Source organism: Aedes albopictus, chromosome 3 (genome assembly GCF_035046485.1).
Source record: "Aedes albopictus strain Foshan chromosome 3, AalbF5, whole genome shotgun sequence".
NCBI lineage: Eukaryota > Metazoa > Arthropoda > Insecta > Diptera > Culicidae > Aedes > Aedes albopictus.
The window spans coordinates 8000858-8017945 of NC_085138.1; the positions used below are offsets into that span (position 1 = coordinate 8000858).

Here is a 17088-nt window from a genome sequence, read left to right on the forward strand (position 1 = left end):
GAGACAACCAGTGGTTTGCAATGTTTATCTGCGCCACCTTAGTAAAATGTATTCTCCTTGGGTGGGTGGGTGTCGCAATCACGAAAAGAAAACGCCTCTGCCCGTGTGGTTGTGAAGCTGAGAATGGCGAGCGTACACTCAAAGTAAGTATAACACCAAATCACATGGAAGTTATCCAACAGAGAAGTTGCACAATAGGACATTATTTAGAATATGGACAAGGATAGGGAACAATAACAATTTAAAATCAAATTAAGAAAAAATAATATGAATTCCAATAAGCACATTAGTTTTGGTAAAACAAATAAATTGCAGCATAATAAAAATTTTGAGGGAAAAGAATCTTATGGAAAGCTGATGAAAAATGCAATGAAAACTTTTTTAAGTGTAATGCCACCCAGCGCAGTGCTCGCTCATCAAGGAGAATACATTTTACTAAGGTGGCGCAGATAAACATTGCAAACCACTGGTTGTCTCTTCCACTCTTCTGGTGTTCTTATGCAACTAAAATAGTGACGTCACTATTTCAGTTCCATAAGAACACCAGAAGAATGGAAGAGACAACCAGTGGTTTGCAATGTTTATCTGCGCCAAGGAGAATACATTTTACTAAGGTGGCGCAGATAAACATTGCAAACCACTGGTTGTCTCTTCCACTCTTCTGGTGTTCTTATGCAACTAAAATAGTGACGTCACTATTTCAGTTCCATAAGAACACCAGAAGAATGGAAGAGACAACCAGTGGTTTGCAATGTTTATCTGCGCCACCTTAGTAAAATGTATTCTCCTTGTATCTGCGCCACCTTAGTAAAATGTATTCTCCTTGCTCGCTCATCAGCTAGTGACAGGACAGTCCCGTTTGTTGCTTCGAGTTGCGTTGCGACAGCAGAGATAACTGCGATAAGTGAGTTTTTCAACAAAAATACCTTGGGAATCCCGAGGAAAGGAAACGCTGCTATCAACGAATGTCGCGTCCATACAGTGTTAAAATCCAGTTTCATATGTTCACTTTTTTGTTGAATGAGTGTTTTCATTGAACATCACCGCGGCTGGAATCGATCATTGAATTTCATTGCTGGTGGTAGAAGAGAGCAGCACCTAGCTGTCACTACGGTCAGTGATTAGGATTGAAAGTGTTTGTGGAAAAAAGTGTTGCTGTGAAGCTATTCTATCCGAAGCATCCGAAGTGCGGGGAGAAAATGAGTGTTGTTTGAAGGTAGCTGGCGATCCATTCACAGAAAATTTAAATAACAATAGACCGCAGAGTGCGAGTGAGAACAGAATTGAATTCGCGTTGTGCGGTGTGACTTGGATGTTTACGGCCTGCTGCACTTCCCCAGCATTACTACTGTCCGCTTTATCTCTATAGTGGCGGAGGGCGATGATGATAGGATGATACCGTGATGAATGATGGAGCACAAGTGGAACTAATCTTTCCGTGGCCAATTTTGTTCTGAGGCGCGAGAGGTGGTCGGCGGGAATGCGCCAAAAGAGCAGCAATTTTGCATTGATTATGGTGTTGAATGGAGTGGTGGTGAATCGTTCGAGTTGGTTGACGACTGGAAATTCATTGTTTTGGCTTCGCTTTCAGTCGGAATAATCGGAAGAGAAACATCAGCCCCTGGCTAATCTCTGTTTGCACAGTAAAACCCACGCGGCGATAGAGAACACGTCACCTTCTTTTTTTGTGGAAACAGCAGTGTAAAAACAGGCAATGCTATGGAAACTAAATCCCATTAGGATCTAAGCTCGTGCTTGCTCCTGTTAAAGGGCTGTTGGAAGGATTATACAGAGGAAGTACACATTACAAAACAAGTAACAGTAAGATTACAAAGCGCATTTCCAAAAAAAACAAAATAATGATACTTCGGCAGCTGATGGGACTCAACACCTGGGTCCGGGTCCTGATAGCCTTCATTTCGGTCTGGGTGATCCTAGTCCTTGTATTCTACTCAAAACTCAACACTGGAAACGCCAGTGACAGCGACGATGCAATCCGACGCCTAAACCAGGCTCTAACGTACCTGGAAAAGTCCAAACAGGTCGACCAGGAGCTGCGAGGCCTAATAGACGAATACCTCAGCGATCAGTCCTACAATAGGAAACAGAAGTTCGTCGACGAGCTGGGCAACAAGCTCCAAATCCAGGGCGCCGGCGCTGGCCGCTTCAAAGGTGTCCCCTCGCTCGAGTACGAACAACTCCGGCGGCGAGTCTACAGCAACGCCCAAGAACTCTGGAACCTGCTACATTCCGAAACGGCAAGCCTTGCCAAAACGGCCCGCCAAAAAACCCCAGAAATCTACCCACAGGCGGAAAACTTCCTAGCCTTGGCTGCAGAACACAAACGATCGCTCCTGAACGACATGGCCCAGATGCGGGCCAGCGATGGCTACGAGTTCTGGCGCTACAAAGAATCCAAAGATCTCAGCGATTTGGTTCAGAAGCGCCTCACCTACCTGCAGAATCCCGAAGACTGCAACTCGGCCCGCAAGCTAATCTGCCGGCTGAACAAAGGTTGCGGCTACGGATGCCAGCTGCATCACGTGGTCTACTGTTTCATCATGGCCTACGCCACCGAACGCACCCTCATCCTGAATTCCAAGGGCTGGCGCTACCACAAGGCCGGCTGGGAGGAAGTCTTCCAGCCCATCTCCGACACCTGTCTCAGCTCGAACGGGGCAACGCACGCCAGCTGGCCGGGCACACCGGAAACGCAAGTCCTCACTGTGCCAATCATCGATTCGCTCAATCCCAGACCGCCGTACCTCCCGCTGGCCATCCCGGCCGACTTGGCACCACGGCTAACCAAACTGCACGGTGATCCCATCGTTTGGTGGATCGGACAGTTCCTGAAGTACCTGCTCAAACCGACCGGCGAGACGCGGCAGATGCTCGAGAATGGCATCGAAAAGCTCGGCTTCAAGAAGCCGATTGTCGGGTAATTTCAACAGTAATTTTCTCACTTTAGTCCAAATTCATCACACTTGGTCAACTGTTTTAGAATTCACGTCAGACGCACGGACAAGGTCGGAACGGAGGCGGCCTTCCACGGGATTGAGGAGTACATGCAAGCGGTCGACGATTACTACGACCAGGTGGAGATGGTGGAAGCCATCGACAAACGCAGAGTTTTTATCGCTAGTGACGATCCTAAGGTAAGTTCAATAGTTAGTTTTTTTTTTTGCTGGCATTCGTAAGAGCAGATATGGCCTAGCACCTTCTTTACTTTCTTCGCGTCGTAACGTTCCTATTGGGGCAGAGTCTATAACTTAGTCTTCTGTGTGCCATTCCACAATTATCGACGTGTGTCACGGTCGCCATGTGAAGGTATGGCAGTCAACTCGCGATGATAGTGTAACAGCGCTGATGGGATTGTAATGTTTCAAAAGTCATCAGTCGGTTCCGGCGCGTTTCTGACTAGAATAATAATTCGTTCTCACAGATACAGTTATGATTGTGATTCCGGAATTCTCCCAGGAATTCCTGTGATTCCGGAATAACTCATCGTTTTTCCAAGGGGTAATTCAGGATACCTTCAGAAGTTCTGTCTGGTATTCTGCCGTAGATTTCATTTGAGGTTCATGAAGAGGGTTCATCTGAGATTCTTCCAGAAATTCTTTCCTGGATTCTACAGCATCCTTCTATGGTTTCTCTTGTAATTTCTTCCTAAATTGCTACATGATTTCTTTTAAAGATTCATACGGGTATTCCTTCTGAGCTTCCTCTAAAAGTTCCTGCAAAAAGTCTTTTGGAAGTTCTTCGAAGATGCTGCCTTTTGAAGTGTTTTCAAAGTTTTTTTTTATATTGGATATTGGAGGAAACCCAGCAGGAACTCTTAGAGGAATGTCCATTGGCGAAGCTAGCCTTTTCTTTTTCTCACTTATCCTTGATAAACACGAGAAAGAGCGGGATGCAAAGGGGTGCCGCGGCACCCCTTTCCATCCTTCTCTTTCTCGTGTTTATTTAGGAGAGCGAGCAACAAAAAAGAAAAAGCTAGATTCGCCAATGGGAATGTCTTACAAAATTGCTTGGCTTGGATTACCTATATCTTCCAGGTAGCTTTGATTTTGGGCATGTGGCCGATGTGCTGTGCAGTAATGATTGGAATAGCTGAATGTAAAAGAAATGGCAAACAGTTCTGTAAAACCCACATCGTCAAGTCATCTGATATTGTTACACTGATCATGCTGCTGGCTAGTATATAGAACATTTGTCGAAGTAATTTATGTCTCGGGAAAATATAATTCCAAGTTGGTGAAAATATTACAAACTGAGGTGGGGTAATGTGGGTTAGTGTATGGGAATGCCATTGCAGGTTTGTAATATTCTCCGAGGCTTTCGAAATCCAACAGGGCGCGTCCCCGGGTTGTGGATAGAGGGGAAAGGAGATTTTTTGCATTTGTACTGTATTCAGCCAATGTGATATTGTCACACAGGACGCTGGTCAGAGAAGTTTTGTGGATTTTGCCATTTTTCGACAAAATCGACTTTTTCCGTCTTGAGCATCTCTAGTGTAGAAGAAGCGTAATAAGCGAATGCCAGATCCGCCTAAAACAAAAGAGGATCCGTATGTTTTCGGTAGATGGGTAGAAGCCGTTTTTGATGCATTCCTTTCTGTTGTTTTCACCGTTGATTGTTCCCGTTGTGAAATACGAAGAACTTTTCAAGCCACATGAACAATTGGCTTGCCACACCAAAAACTTTTTCCCAAATTTTTCAGTTCTGATGAACCCTACATCATCCAGCATATCTGTCCCCTGCTTAGCGTTAAAAAATTGCGGTCCCGGAAGTGTATTAGTAAGCCAATTCTCGAAACGACAACTTTTTGGAACACCATTGGTGCAGAATTAATCTGCTAGTCGCAAAGCTAATACGACCTATCGCTCGAAATTTCTTACTTTTTACGTTTTCTTTGAGTGTGTTGCCGAAATGAACAATGCTTTCAAATTCACAATTTTTTGTTTAGTTTTAACTCTAAACTATTGATAAACAGATGACCACTTTCTTTAATGAACAGTCCTTAGCTAGGGGTACTACAAGACCACGCGGACAATTCGATTGAAGGCTTAATTGGGAATAATATATTTTCCGGAACTGAATGGACATTTTTTCCAAGGTGACTGGCGAGTCGGAGAGGGTAGGAGTGTCCGTTTGTTATAATTGACAAAATGAACAATCGGGAGCTCTTGATTTCTGTGACTTGCTTGGCATTTTGTCGATTATTGTTTTTTTTTTGGTTTTGGAAGGTATGCGATTCACTATTGAGCCTTAAAATTATTTTGCATCTGAATAGCATTAATATCGTCAAGTCTGTACCAACATCCTAATCCCACACCAAAATACCCTTTTCCTATCCCATGGCGTTTATGTGGTCAGCCAAGACTAATCAGCCATAACCCCTCCTTATCATCGGCTTTGGACTGACTTGCGCTCTCATTGCCCCAACAAATGCTGCAAAATGAAAAATGAAAAGTATTCGTTCCTGCTCGGGTTACAATGGCCGCCTCCGCATATCTCTATATGTAGAATTACTAGTCATAGTCAGCTCTTCGGATGTCATAATACACAGCGACCGGAGTACAAATGCACTCTTTTACTCACGAAGCACAAATCCAAGGACTATTATAAACTATTTTCGTTCACTAGATTTAGCGTATTAAAATTTGACACAGCATTCTTAAGAACCCATACTTTGAGATAAATGAATAAAAAATTCGCTTTTTTGCTCGACCTTAACATACTGGAGGTGGCCAAAATGTTTGGGATAGGCAACTTTTTTTCTCCCCCAAAAAAACTCAACACGCTGTAACTTTTCAAAGAGTGCATCAAAAAATCTCAAATTTTGACTGTTTATCAACCTGTTATATGTGCATCATTGATACAAATTTGGGCTGGATTGAATAGTTTTTCACGAAGTTAGAACCGTTCGGGTAAAACACTATTTTTTGACAACTCATTTTTGAGCTGTCATATCTTGGAAACCAGTGAAACGATTTGAATGATTTTTTTAACGTTTATCAACAGCGTTATAAAATGTAATATTTTTTCACGGCGAAATAAGCTATACCTGGTTGAAATTTTTACCCATATAGAGAAAAATAAGTCAAATTTACAATACCACACAAAAATTACTAAATGTGTTCTTCCTTTAAGTTAAATTGGCTCTAATATATCTGATTAAAGATAACTTGAGAACAGAAGTGGAAAATCTTTGAACATCAACACTAAAATTTATTGACGTTGACGTAAAAAAATTACATTTTTTCGACAAAAATCCAAAAAGTGTCTATGCATGATAACTTTTTTCAACGTTCAAAAAGTATCTATGTTTTAATAGTTTGGGAAGCATTTATATATTGTTAGTGTACGTTCAAAATTTCATTCAATTCGGTTCACTGGTTTCCGAGATATGACAGCTCAAAAATGAGTTGTCTAAAAAATAGTGTTTTACCCGAACGGTTCTAACTTTGTGAAAGATTAATCAATCAAGCTCAAATTTGTACCAATGATGCACATATAATAGGTTAACAAACAGTCAAAATTAGAGATTTTTTGATGAACTCTATGAAAAGTTATAGCATGTTGAACTTTTTTATGAGAGAAAAAAAAGTTGCCTATCCCAAACATTTTATCCATCCTCTGTATATAACCCCTTAAAGTTGCTAGGAAAAATGTAAAAACCATCGTTTATGTTAGATTTTTCTAACAAATCGCTTGCACCAACTATGTATAGGTGCACGGTTCCTATTATGGTTCCTATAGGAACACTACCACCACTATAGGTGCAAAGGAGCGAAAAAAATTTAAGGAAAATAATTGTTTTAAATAGGTTTTTCGACAAATCCCAACTCCGCTAGCCATGATGGTCTCCCATAGCGGAAGGTCCCAAAGAGCTTGAAACTATTGAGAAATCATCATGTTCACAGGTCGTAAGCCCTGATAAAGTGTGGAACGTTTTGATGGCTGTGATCCCTGACCATCATGTCAAAAACCAAGTGACCATACTGTTAGGGTGTCGTATGGGTTGCATGTGTGAGGCGCATATATTGACAGGCTGAGTAGGGTCAGGAATAGATCTATGATTGCTGAATTATACTGAAAAAGTCGTGATTCAGCAGTGGTGGCACCGCTTTTCGGGGGTGGAAGCTCAGGTAAAATATTATCTCCTGGGCGTCCATTAAAAACACCACCCCCGGCGAAGACTGGCGCTTGAGCCTAGCTATTTAGCACTGTAGTTGGAGGAAATGCCAATGCAGAACCCGTAGCTTCCGGGAAGGTAAGCCCAGCTCCCTGGGTTAGTGGGTTGGTGTCAGGCCCTGCGAGCCAGCCGTAAAAAAGACTAGCACTGGAAAATCAACAAGAGAAGAATGCGAACCGATACCAATGGCGACGACCACAGCGACGAAAAGGGACTTGCGATTGGAAGCTCGGTACGTGGAACTGCAGATCTCTCAACTTCATCGGGAGCACCCGCATACTCGCCGATATACTGAAGGACCGCGGGTTCGGAATCGTAGCGCTGCAGGAGGTGTGTTGGACAGAGGACAGGATCTATGGTGCGAACGTTTAGAGGTAATCATACCATCTACCAGAGCTGCGGCAACACAAGCGAGCTGGGAACAGCTTTCATCGTGATGGGTGATATGCAGAGGCGCGTGATCGGTTGGTGGCCGATCGACGAAAGAATGTGCAGGTTGAGGATCAAGGGCCGATTCTTCAACATTAGGACAATAAACGTGCACAGCCCTCACTCCGGAAGCACTGATGATGACAAAGACGCATTTTACGCGCAGCTCGAACGCGAGTACGACCGCTGCCCAAACCACGACGTCAAGATCATCATAGGGGATCTAAACGCTCAGGTAGGCCAGGAGGAGGAATTCAGACCGACGATTGGAAAGTTCAGCGCCCACCAGCAGACGAACAAAAATGGCCTACGCCTCATCGATTTCGCCGCCTCCAAGAACATAACCATTCGTAGCACCTTCTTCCAGCACAGTCTCCCGTATCGTTACACCTGGAGATCACCACAACAAACGGAATCGCAAATCGACCACGTTCTGATTGACGGACGGCACTTCTCCGACATTATCGACGTCAGGACCTATCGTGCCGCTAATATCGACTCCGATCACTACCTGGTGATGGTTAAACTGCGCCCAAAACTCTCCGTTATTAACAACGTACATTACCGGCGGCCGCCCCGGTACGATCTAGAGCGACTGAAGCAACCGGATGTCGCCACCGCATACGCGCAGAATCTCGAGGCAGCGTTGCCGGACGAGGGTGTGCTCGATGTGGCCCCTCTAGAGGACTGCTGGAGTACAGTGAAAGCAGCCATCAACAACACAGCCGAGAGCACTATCGGGTACGTAGAACGGAGTCGACGAAACGATTGGTTCGACGAGGAGTGCAGAGCGGTTCTGGAGGAGAAGGATGCAGCGCGGGCGGTAATGCTGCAACATGGAACCCGACAGAATGTGGAGCGATACAGACAGAAACGGAAGCAGCAGACCCGTCTCTTCCGGGAGAAAAAGCACCGCCTGGAAGAAGCGGAGTGCGAGGAAATGGAACTGCTGTGCCGTTCACAGGAAACACGCAAGTTCTACCAGAAGCTCAACGCATCCCGCAAAGGCTACGTGCCGCAAGCCGAAATATGCAGGGATAAGGAAGGGAGCCTCCTGACGGACAAACGTGAGGTGATCGAAAGGTGGAAGCAGCACTTCGACGAGCACCTGAATGGCGAAGAGAATGTAGGCACGGAGGACCAAGGCAGCGGAGGAAATGACTATGTTGGTGCAGCAGAGGACGGGAACGAACCAACTCCCACGCTGAGGGAAGTTAAGGATGCCATCCACCAGCTCAAAAACAACAAAGCGGCTGGTAAGGACGGTATCGCAGCAGAACTCATCAAGATGGGCCCGGAAAAGTTGGCCACCTGTCTGCACCAGTTAGTAGTCAAGATCTGGGAAACCGAACAGCTACCGGAGGAGTGGAAGGAAGGGATAATCTGTCCCATCCACAAGAAAGGCGACAAGTTAATGTGTGAGAACTTTCGAGCGATCACCGTTTTGAATGCCGCCTACAAAGTGCTATCCCAGATCATCTTCCGTCGTCTTTCACCTAAAGTAAATGAGTTCGTGGGAAGTTACCAAGCCGGTTTCATCGACGGCCGGTCGACAACGGACCAGATCTTCACCGTACGGCAAATCCCCCAGAAATGCCGTGAATACCAGGTCCCAACGCACCACCTGTTCATCGACTTCAAAGCGGCATACGACAGTATCGACCGCACAGAGCTATGGAAAATTATGGACGAGAACAGCTTTCCCGGGAAGCTGACTAGACTGATAAGAGCAACGATGGACGGTGTGCAGAACAGCGTAAGGATTTCGGGTGAGCTATCCAGTTCATTTGAATCTCGACGGGGACTACGACAAGGTGATGGACTTTCCTGCCTACTATTCAACATCGCCCTGGAAGGTGTTATGCGACGAGCCGGGCTCAACAGCCGGGGTACGATCTTCACGAAATCCAGCCAATTTGTCTGTTTTGCGGATGACATGGATATTATTGCCAGAACATCTGGAACGGTGGCAGAACAGTACACCCGCCTGAAACGTGAAGCAGCAAAGGTCGGACTGGTGGTGAATGCGGCTAAGACAAAGTACATGCTGGTAGGTGGGACTGAGCGAGACAGGACAAGCCTTGGCAGCAATGTTACGATAGACGGGGATACTTTCGAGGTGGTAGAAGAATTCGTCTACCTCGGTTCCTTGCTAACGGCTGACAATAACGTGAGCCGTGAAATACGAAGGCGCATCATCAGTGCAAGTCGTGCCTACTATGGGCTCCAGAAGAAACTGCGGTCAAAAAAGATTCACCCCCGCACCAAATGTACCATGTACAAGACGTTAATAAGACCGGTGGTTCTCTACGGACACGAGACATGGACGATGCTCGAGGAGGACCTGCAAGCACTCGGAGTTTTCGAGCGACGGGTGCTAAGGACGATCTTCGGCGGTGTGCAGGAGAACGGTGTGTGGCGGAGAAGAATGAACCACGAGTCCGCTGCACTTTACGGCGAACACAGTATCCAGAAAGTGGCCAAAGCTGGAAGGATACGGTGGGCAGGGCATGTTGCAAGAATGCCGGACAACAACCCTGCAAAGTTGGTGTTTGCTAACCATCCGGTTGGTACAAGAAGGCGTGGAGCGCAGAGAGCACGATGGGCGGACCAGGTGGAGCGTGATCTGGCGAGTGTTGGGCGTGACCGAGGATGGAGAGCTGCAGCTGCAAATCGAGTATTATGGCGGCAAATTGTTGATTCAGTATTATCATGAATTTGATGTGAACTAAATAAATGAAATGAATTCACAGAATTTCTACGAAGAATTCCTCCAAAGATTTGTTCAAATATTATTTCAAGTATTCAAAGGATTCGTTCAAGAATACGTCAAAAGATTTCTCCAAGGAATTCAACGTAAATCCTCCCTCCCCCCTCCCCATTATCGCAGAGTATTTTTTCAAAATATTCTTCAGCGGAGAATTTTCCAAGAAATTCTTTAGGAATATCTTCAGAAATCTCTCCAAGCAATTTATTCAAGGAGTTAATTAGTTAATTCTTCATGGATTCTTTGAATTATTTATTTATCCAAAAATTTCCCTGAGGGTTCCGCCAGGAACTCCTCCAAAGATTTCTTTAGATATTTCTCAGAAAGTTTTTTGAGGAATTCCACTAAGGATATTATCAGTAATTTATCTAAATATGCAAACATTTCTCCAAAGATTTATTCTTGAATTCCATTTTTGAAGGATTCTTTCAGGAGTTCCTTCAATGATTCTCTCAGTAATCCTTCCAATGTAACTGGAGGAATATCCTAATGGAATCTAAAAAATCCAATGATTTCTTCACGAAATCCTCCAAGACAAAACTCCTTCGGGAATTTCCTATTCTTCCACGAATTCCTCCAAAGATGATCTTAAAATAGCTCCTGTGATTGGGTTCAGCAACTTCTCCACGGATTACTTCAGGAACTCCATCAGGGAAATCCTTTAGGAACTGCTTCAAGAATTCTTTCAAAAAATCTTACAAGCGTCACTCCATGTATCCCTTCAGCAATTCCTTCTATGATTTCTTCAGAAATATCCTCATAGATTCTTCTAAAAATTCCTCCAGCAGAATTGCATCAGTAATTCATATGTGAAGGTCCGGTGAAAGCAGTGAAAAATGACTGTAAAAGTGCATTTTTGTATGCTCCACGGTCCGCGGAAGAGTAAAATCAATAGCCGTTGACCAGCTGGTTGGAAAATAAGTCATGTTGAGATCCATGTAGAATTTCTGATAGAAACATATAATAAACTCGGGTTATTGTCCGAGTCTTCCTTTTCAGTGTTACAAAAACGACACAGATCATTTGGAAGTTTTCCGATTAGCATCAAATGATATCGGCTCGGACAATGACCTGTCATAAGACCAGTACCTATACATAACATACTAATATCTTTCTTGGAGAGTTCCAATATTTTGCGAGTCATTTTAACGTTCGGATTAATGAAACGTTTCGCCTGTCTCGCTCTTGAAGTGTTTTTCCAATTGGCATTCACTTTTAATAATTCCCATACCTTCAGCTTCACTTTAAGAGATGCAGTAGAAGGCCCACAAAAGGGTTCTGGTCCTATAAATTGGTGTGACGATCCGAGCCTAGCTAACATATATGGTCTTTCGTTACCTTCAATTCCGCAGTGACAACGAACCCAGTATAGATTGACTTGATTACGACAAGACAGTTTTTGAAGCGATTGGACACATTCCCAAACATGTTTAGATATACATGTCGCCGAATTTATAGCATTCAGAGCTGCTTGACTGCCTGACATAATACAAATATTTGAATACCTGTAATTTCTACGCAAGCATATAACAAGACTTGCTTGAATCTTATTCACTTTGGATTCTTTGGATAATTTACGTATCAATTACATCTAATTCCACTACTTTATGATCCTACCTACCTAAACAGTGCTCTTTTAGTATTTTGGAAAAGTAAAAGAAAATTTTAGGTGCCAAAGTTTGCAGCATCAGTTAACTCTTAGTCTTTACAATTTGAAATTTGACTCCAAGTTTCTAATATACCCACAGTTTCTAATAAACCCACAGATGTAGTGGTCATTCTATGCTTCTGCAGAGCTTTGAAATCTGCTTTAAAATTAAATATCGGTTGAAAATGCTATAAATATTCACAGCGAGTGGGTGAACATCAAGTAGTTTTTAGAATTATAGTACTGCTTGATGGTCAGATGAGTCCTCTTGAAATTTTTAATGATATCCTTCATACAAACTTATTTTAATTTTATTTCCATTTTAATTGAAATCACTTTTCAATTGTTCCGTTAAAGTTCAGATTATCGACATTCATCTGAATTTCACAGATGTAAAGCTTTACTTAAGTTCAGTAAAGGTAAGGTTTCTTGTCGAAGTTTGGTTACTGTTTTCTGATTTTTGGTATTCGAAAAGAAAAAACAGAATCTTTTCGAATTTTACCCTAATCTTAAAACTTTCGATGAGTTTTCATAGTTTTAGAATCGATTTCAGAACGCAGACAGTAGTTTCAATATTCAATACACTCCAGACAAGACTTATAATACATTTTTTTAAATAGAATTTAGGAGAAACAGAAATTCCAGAAATAACTTTTCTGGAAATTAGAAAATGGCTAGCAATAACATTCGACTTAAATTAATAAAGACTTCCCGACCCACCAAAAATCAGCCCCATAGTTTGAGAAACGCTGCCTTAGAGCACTCTTTTCAGCTTATAATTGCACAAATTGATGGAAGCAAGCGAGGCAAAGCATCCAGCGCATTCGCGGGGTAGTGCTCATTGCACAAATAATTGAAAAAGTTGTTAGTCTCTGTAGCTTCCTAGCTTCTTTTGTGCACCTTTTTCCCTTTTTGAGTCTCACAATTGCCAAATAAATCCATCGGATCATTTTTGGCTTTAGTCCCCATTGCCTACCAAAAGATCTTTTACTGATCCATAGCATTAATCGCTTTTTCAATTGCATGCTCCAAATGATTATTCCAGTTAAGTTTGCTGTCAAGTAATACGCCTAGGTATTGGACCGCATCTGAAAGTTCCAAAACAGTTCCTTCCAATCTTAAAGTTCCAATCTAGAAGTCTCTCTTTCGTGTAAATGGTTTTAGAAGGGTTTATATTTAGCCCTTCCCTATTACACCATAAAGAGACTAAATTTAAAGCACTATGTATTCTGCAGGTGATGATTCTAAATCATATTTACCACGAACTTGTATGACTATATCATCAGCGAAGCCAATTAGGTACCTCGGATCCTTGAGATTCCAAATTTTTAAGATGATCATCAACAATCAAGTACAGACTTCTAAGAATCCTAAAATGGCCGCCACAATGGCCGACTTTAGAACCTGCTCACGATTTTGAGCGCATAAATCTCTTCGTAAACAAAACCAGCGCCCCTTATCTTCTTATTTTAAGCTAATTACAAGTGAGCAAGAACAGAATAATGAAATGGTGTGCATCTGAAGTTCTGATGCACTTTTGAAGCGGGATTTCAAGACGTTTGTACTTAATGCTCTAATTTCCGTTCAGTCTGTACAGTCTCTGGCTGAAGACCGTGTCCGTGTATTTTTTTCTATAGAAGCGCCAATCGGTTCAGTAGTTTCCGAGTCAGACAGACATAAATTTATTTTTATAGATAAAGGTTATCACTTCTTTGAATTTTTGGGCAGGTCTGTTCTAAATTTTCTCTTTTTAACTGATCTAGAGTAATGTTACAATCCAACAGAGTCGATCCAGATAAAGATGGTCAGCTGGTGTCCATTAATTACGTAAGGGTTAATGGGTTGAGAAGATTTGCCGAGTTCAAAAATTATAAAAATGGTGTGAGCATGCGGAAAAAGGTCTTCAGCAAACGGAGTCCAACCACCCGACATTGCCCAATATTCATTTTCATCCTGCAGCCGTTTTGCTTGGACACCGCTGTTTTTGCATTCAACCAATCAACTGGTATGACCTACATCGTCATACTCCATTAACCGGGTGGGTTCCGACAGCGTTGTTGGCTGAAGACCGTTCCATCCAATACCGACAGCCGTAGACGTGTAGGAGGGTCTATATCGATGTGGATTATATCCATAAGGTGCGGCGATTGGAAACTTTTCGGCTCTTTCATTCCTACGGCGTTCTTATGAGAGTGACGTCATGTTTACAAATTCCAAACATGACATCACTCGCATAAGAACGCCGTAGGAATGAAAGAACCGACTAGTTTCCTGTAGCCGCACCTATGGGTAATCCACATCGGGTTGTGATATAGAGACTCTTCAAGGCAAGAGCCGCGACCAGGCGTGGCCAGAAGAAATCCCCTAATAGAAAAATATGACAACGTGCTTAACAACCCTTTCGGGCTATCATCTTGATCATACAGTGAATGTGCAATCATTCACTCTATCAGCAGTGTATCATACATTTTTATTAGGATCGTAGTACTCCGTATGTCGAGGCCCACCCTAGTGTGAAGTTGAGGCAAAACAGAATAGATTTCGTCTTTCAGTTAATGCAGTTGAATTTCTTACTTCATCGCCAACGTTTCTATCAACAGGTTGGAATCTTCTTCAGGGTCGAACTATCTCAATTTTTCTGACGCCATGTATATCTCACGGTTGATTGCCATTTTGTTTTTTTTTATTCAATTGCGTTGTTATTGAGATTCTTTCAGAAATTTTCCAGGGTTTGCAATAGCTGTTTTAAGCAGAGAATACCATGAGAGAAACCCGATCGTAAATAATCTGTAATCAATATAATCAATGGGTGCTAAAAAGATCGCTGCACCTGCAATGCATGTAATCATTCTTGAACGGAACTTCCTCTTCCCTCAGGTAATTGACGAAGCCAAATCCAAGTACCCCCAGTACGAGGTCATCGGTGATCCGGACGTGGCCAAGGTTGCTGCCGTATCCACTCGCTACACCGATTCCTCACTGAACGGAATCATCCTGGACATCCACCTGCTTTCGCTGAGTGACTATCTGGTATGTACCTTCAGCTCTCAGGTATGTCGGGTGGCGTACGAGATCATGCAAACCATGTATCCGGACGCCTCCAACCGTTTCAAATCGCTGGACGACATTTACTACTATGGTGGCCAGAATGCCCACAATCGTGAGGTGGTACTGCCGCACAATCCGAAAAATCACGACGAAATACACATGCGCAAGGGGGACCTGATCGGAGTGGCCGGTAACCACTGGAATGGGTTCTCCAAGGGCAAGAACGTCCGTACCGGTCAGGTGGGACTGTTCCCATCGTTTAAGGTTAACGATAAAATCGAAGTCGTGGAACTGCCCACGTATCCCAACGTAAAGTAAGCGACAAAACGGAAACGTGAATTGATTTTTCTCTATGTGATAGATCGTGTGTTAGCGCGGTAGGAGGAGAATGTGGTGTAAAATAATTACATATTTTGAAGTAAGCTGAGACCCCGTCGAGGAGAAATTATTACCTTCTATAGACAAAATCTACCGAACACGTGAAACATGCCAGAACAAAATCCTTCTAGAGTTACTAATTTATTTGTATTAAGTCAGAATGATAGAGAAGTACCGATGTCAAATCATAATGTGCAAAAACAAAGAGAGAAACACTCGAAACTGGAAACGACCTACCAACAACCAAGTAAGAAGCATTAATTTATACAAACTAACAGAAGAAACACTGACGAAAACGAGCAGTAAAGCAATTATGTAATATAAACTTAGACGAAAACGTTTTCAGTTGGTAGATTGGAATATCACATCCTTCTGCAGCGCCTTTGGCTACTACAGCGTAATGTTACTACAGCACCAAACGTAATAGAAGAGCACCATACCTTCGTCGGGCTTGGATGATGTTCCTTTAGGGGTCTTAATCCATCTTCAACCGCGTACAGCAAGCGCGTTCTTGACCGTTCTCTACCTGATTCCCTGCTGAAAATGCTGAATAGGGAATTCCAGTGTTTGTGGAGTAACTGCTTGACAGTCAACAATTATATTATTGCTGTTATTGCGCAAATCAACTTCTTCATTAGCGTAACGTCCCAATTGGGAAAACCTTGCTTATCAGCTTAGTTGTCATGAGCACTTGCACACTTATTAATTATATAAAAGTCAATGGGAAGAGCAGGCATTTGAACAATCTTACGTGCAATACAGAAATATTTGGATTCTCATACAAATAGTCTTACAAGAGGATGAGGGGGTATTGGAAAAATCGTGAAAATTCCCTTGCTCTATAAATGGACAGCCCTTTCTCTGATTTCATGGCAGAAATTTCCCAAATGGAGAAGGATAACGTGTCTCTGGAGCCGGCCTTCTTATATCCTCTCCTCTAGCTTAATGATGAAAGTAGTTGTCGCAGCGAATATCACATGGCATGATTCCCAAGACCATAATCGTTGGTGAAAGAATTAAGATTTCCCGTATCAAAATATCAGCAATGATTTTTGCAAAATCTCCTGTTGGCATTATATATATTGCTAACTTTACATCAAGATGATACTGGATTGATTATCAAAACACTTGTTACGGCGAATGGTGGGGGATTTCAGGAGGCTCATTTCCGAATTCTTAAGAGCAGATCGCTAACGCCGTACTGCGGGTGCGAAACAGCTTAAAGCTAGAAATTTATTTATAAATTATTCAATACATAATCATATTTCATAATTCGTTCAATAACTTAATTTTCAATAATCCTTAACTTCACCAGTAACATCTGTGCATTCTGTAGGGTAAAAGCTCCCTTAGTAGAGGTAGTACCAATAGTGGTGGTAGTGGCAATTTAGCACTATTTCGACCAAAAAGCTTGCGAATGACATTTTCAATAGATGCATCATACCTAATTCATAATATTAATTCGGTTTTGTATTCAGGATTTGCCGAAAAACCTATTTTAATCAGCTATTTTCCTTAATTTTTTTGCTCCTTTTCACCTATAGTCGTGGTAGTGTTCCTATAGTGGTGGGTCCCATAAGAATTCAACGGGATGCGCCACTATAGGAACCAATGTTAAAT

At 42.7% G+C, this 17088-nt stretch overlaps 1 protein-coding gene across 1 annotated transcript; it reads left to right on the forward strand.

Moving 5' to 3' along the window:
* The first annotated feature begins 851 nt into the window (after window positions 1–851).
* On the forward strand, window positions 852–15797 carry LOC115253517 (alpha-(1,6)-fucosyltransferase). The gene is made up of 3 exons (XM_029858117.2): window positions 852–2938; window positions 3002–3155; window positions 14920–15797. The coding sequence occupies exons 1-3, from the start codon at window positions 1860–1862 to the stop codon at window positions 15406–15408; spliced, it is 1722 nt and encodes a 573-aa protein (XP_029713977.1). The 5' UTR covers window positions 852–1859; the 3' UTR covers window positions 15409–15797.
* Window positions 15798–17088: the final 1291 nt, after the last annotated feature.

Excerpts from the sequence above, each read along its gene's own strand:
- LOC115253517 (XM_029858117.2), top strand. The coding sequence starts at position 1,860 with ATGATACTTCGGCAGCTGATGGGACTCAACACCTGGGTCCGGGTCCTG. Across the intron at positions 2,939-3,001 it reads TTCAAGAAGCCGATTGTCGG|AATTCACGTCAGACGCACGG; the intron begins GTAATTTCAACA and ends CAACTGTTTTAG. Across the intron at positions 3,156-14,919 it reads TCGCTAGTGACGATCCTAAG|GTAATTGACGAAGCCAAATC; the intron begins GTAAGTTCAATA and ends CTCTTCCCTCAG.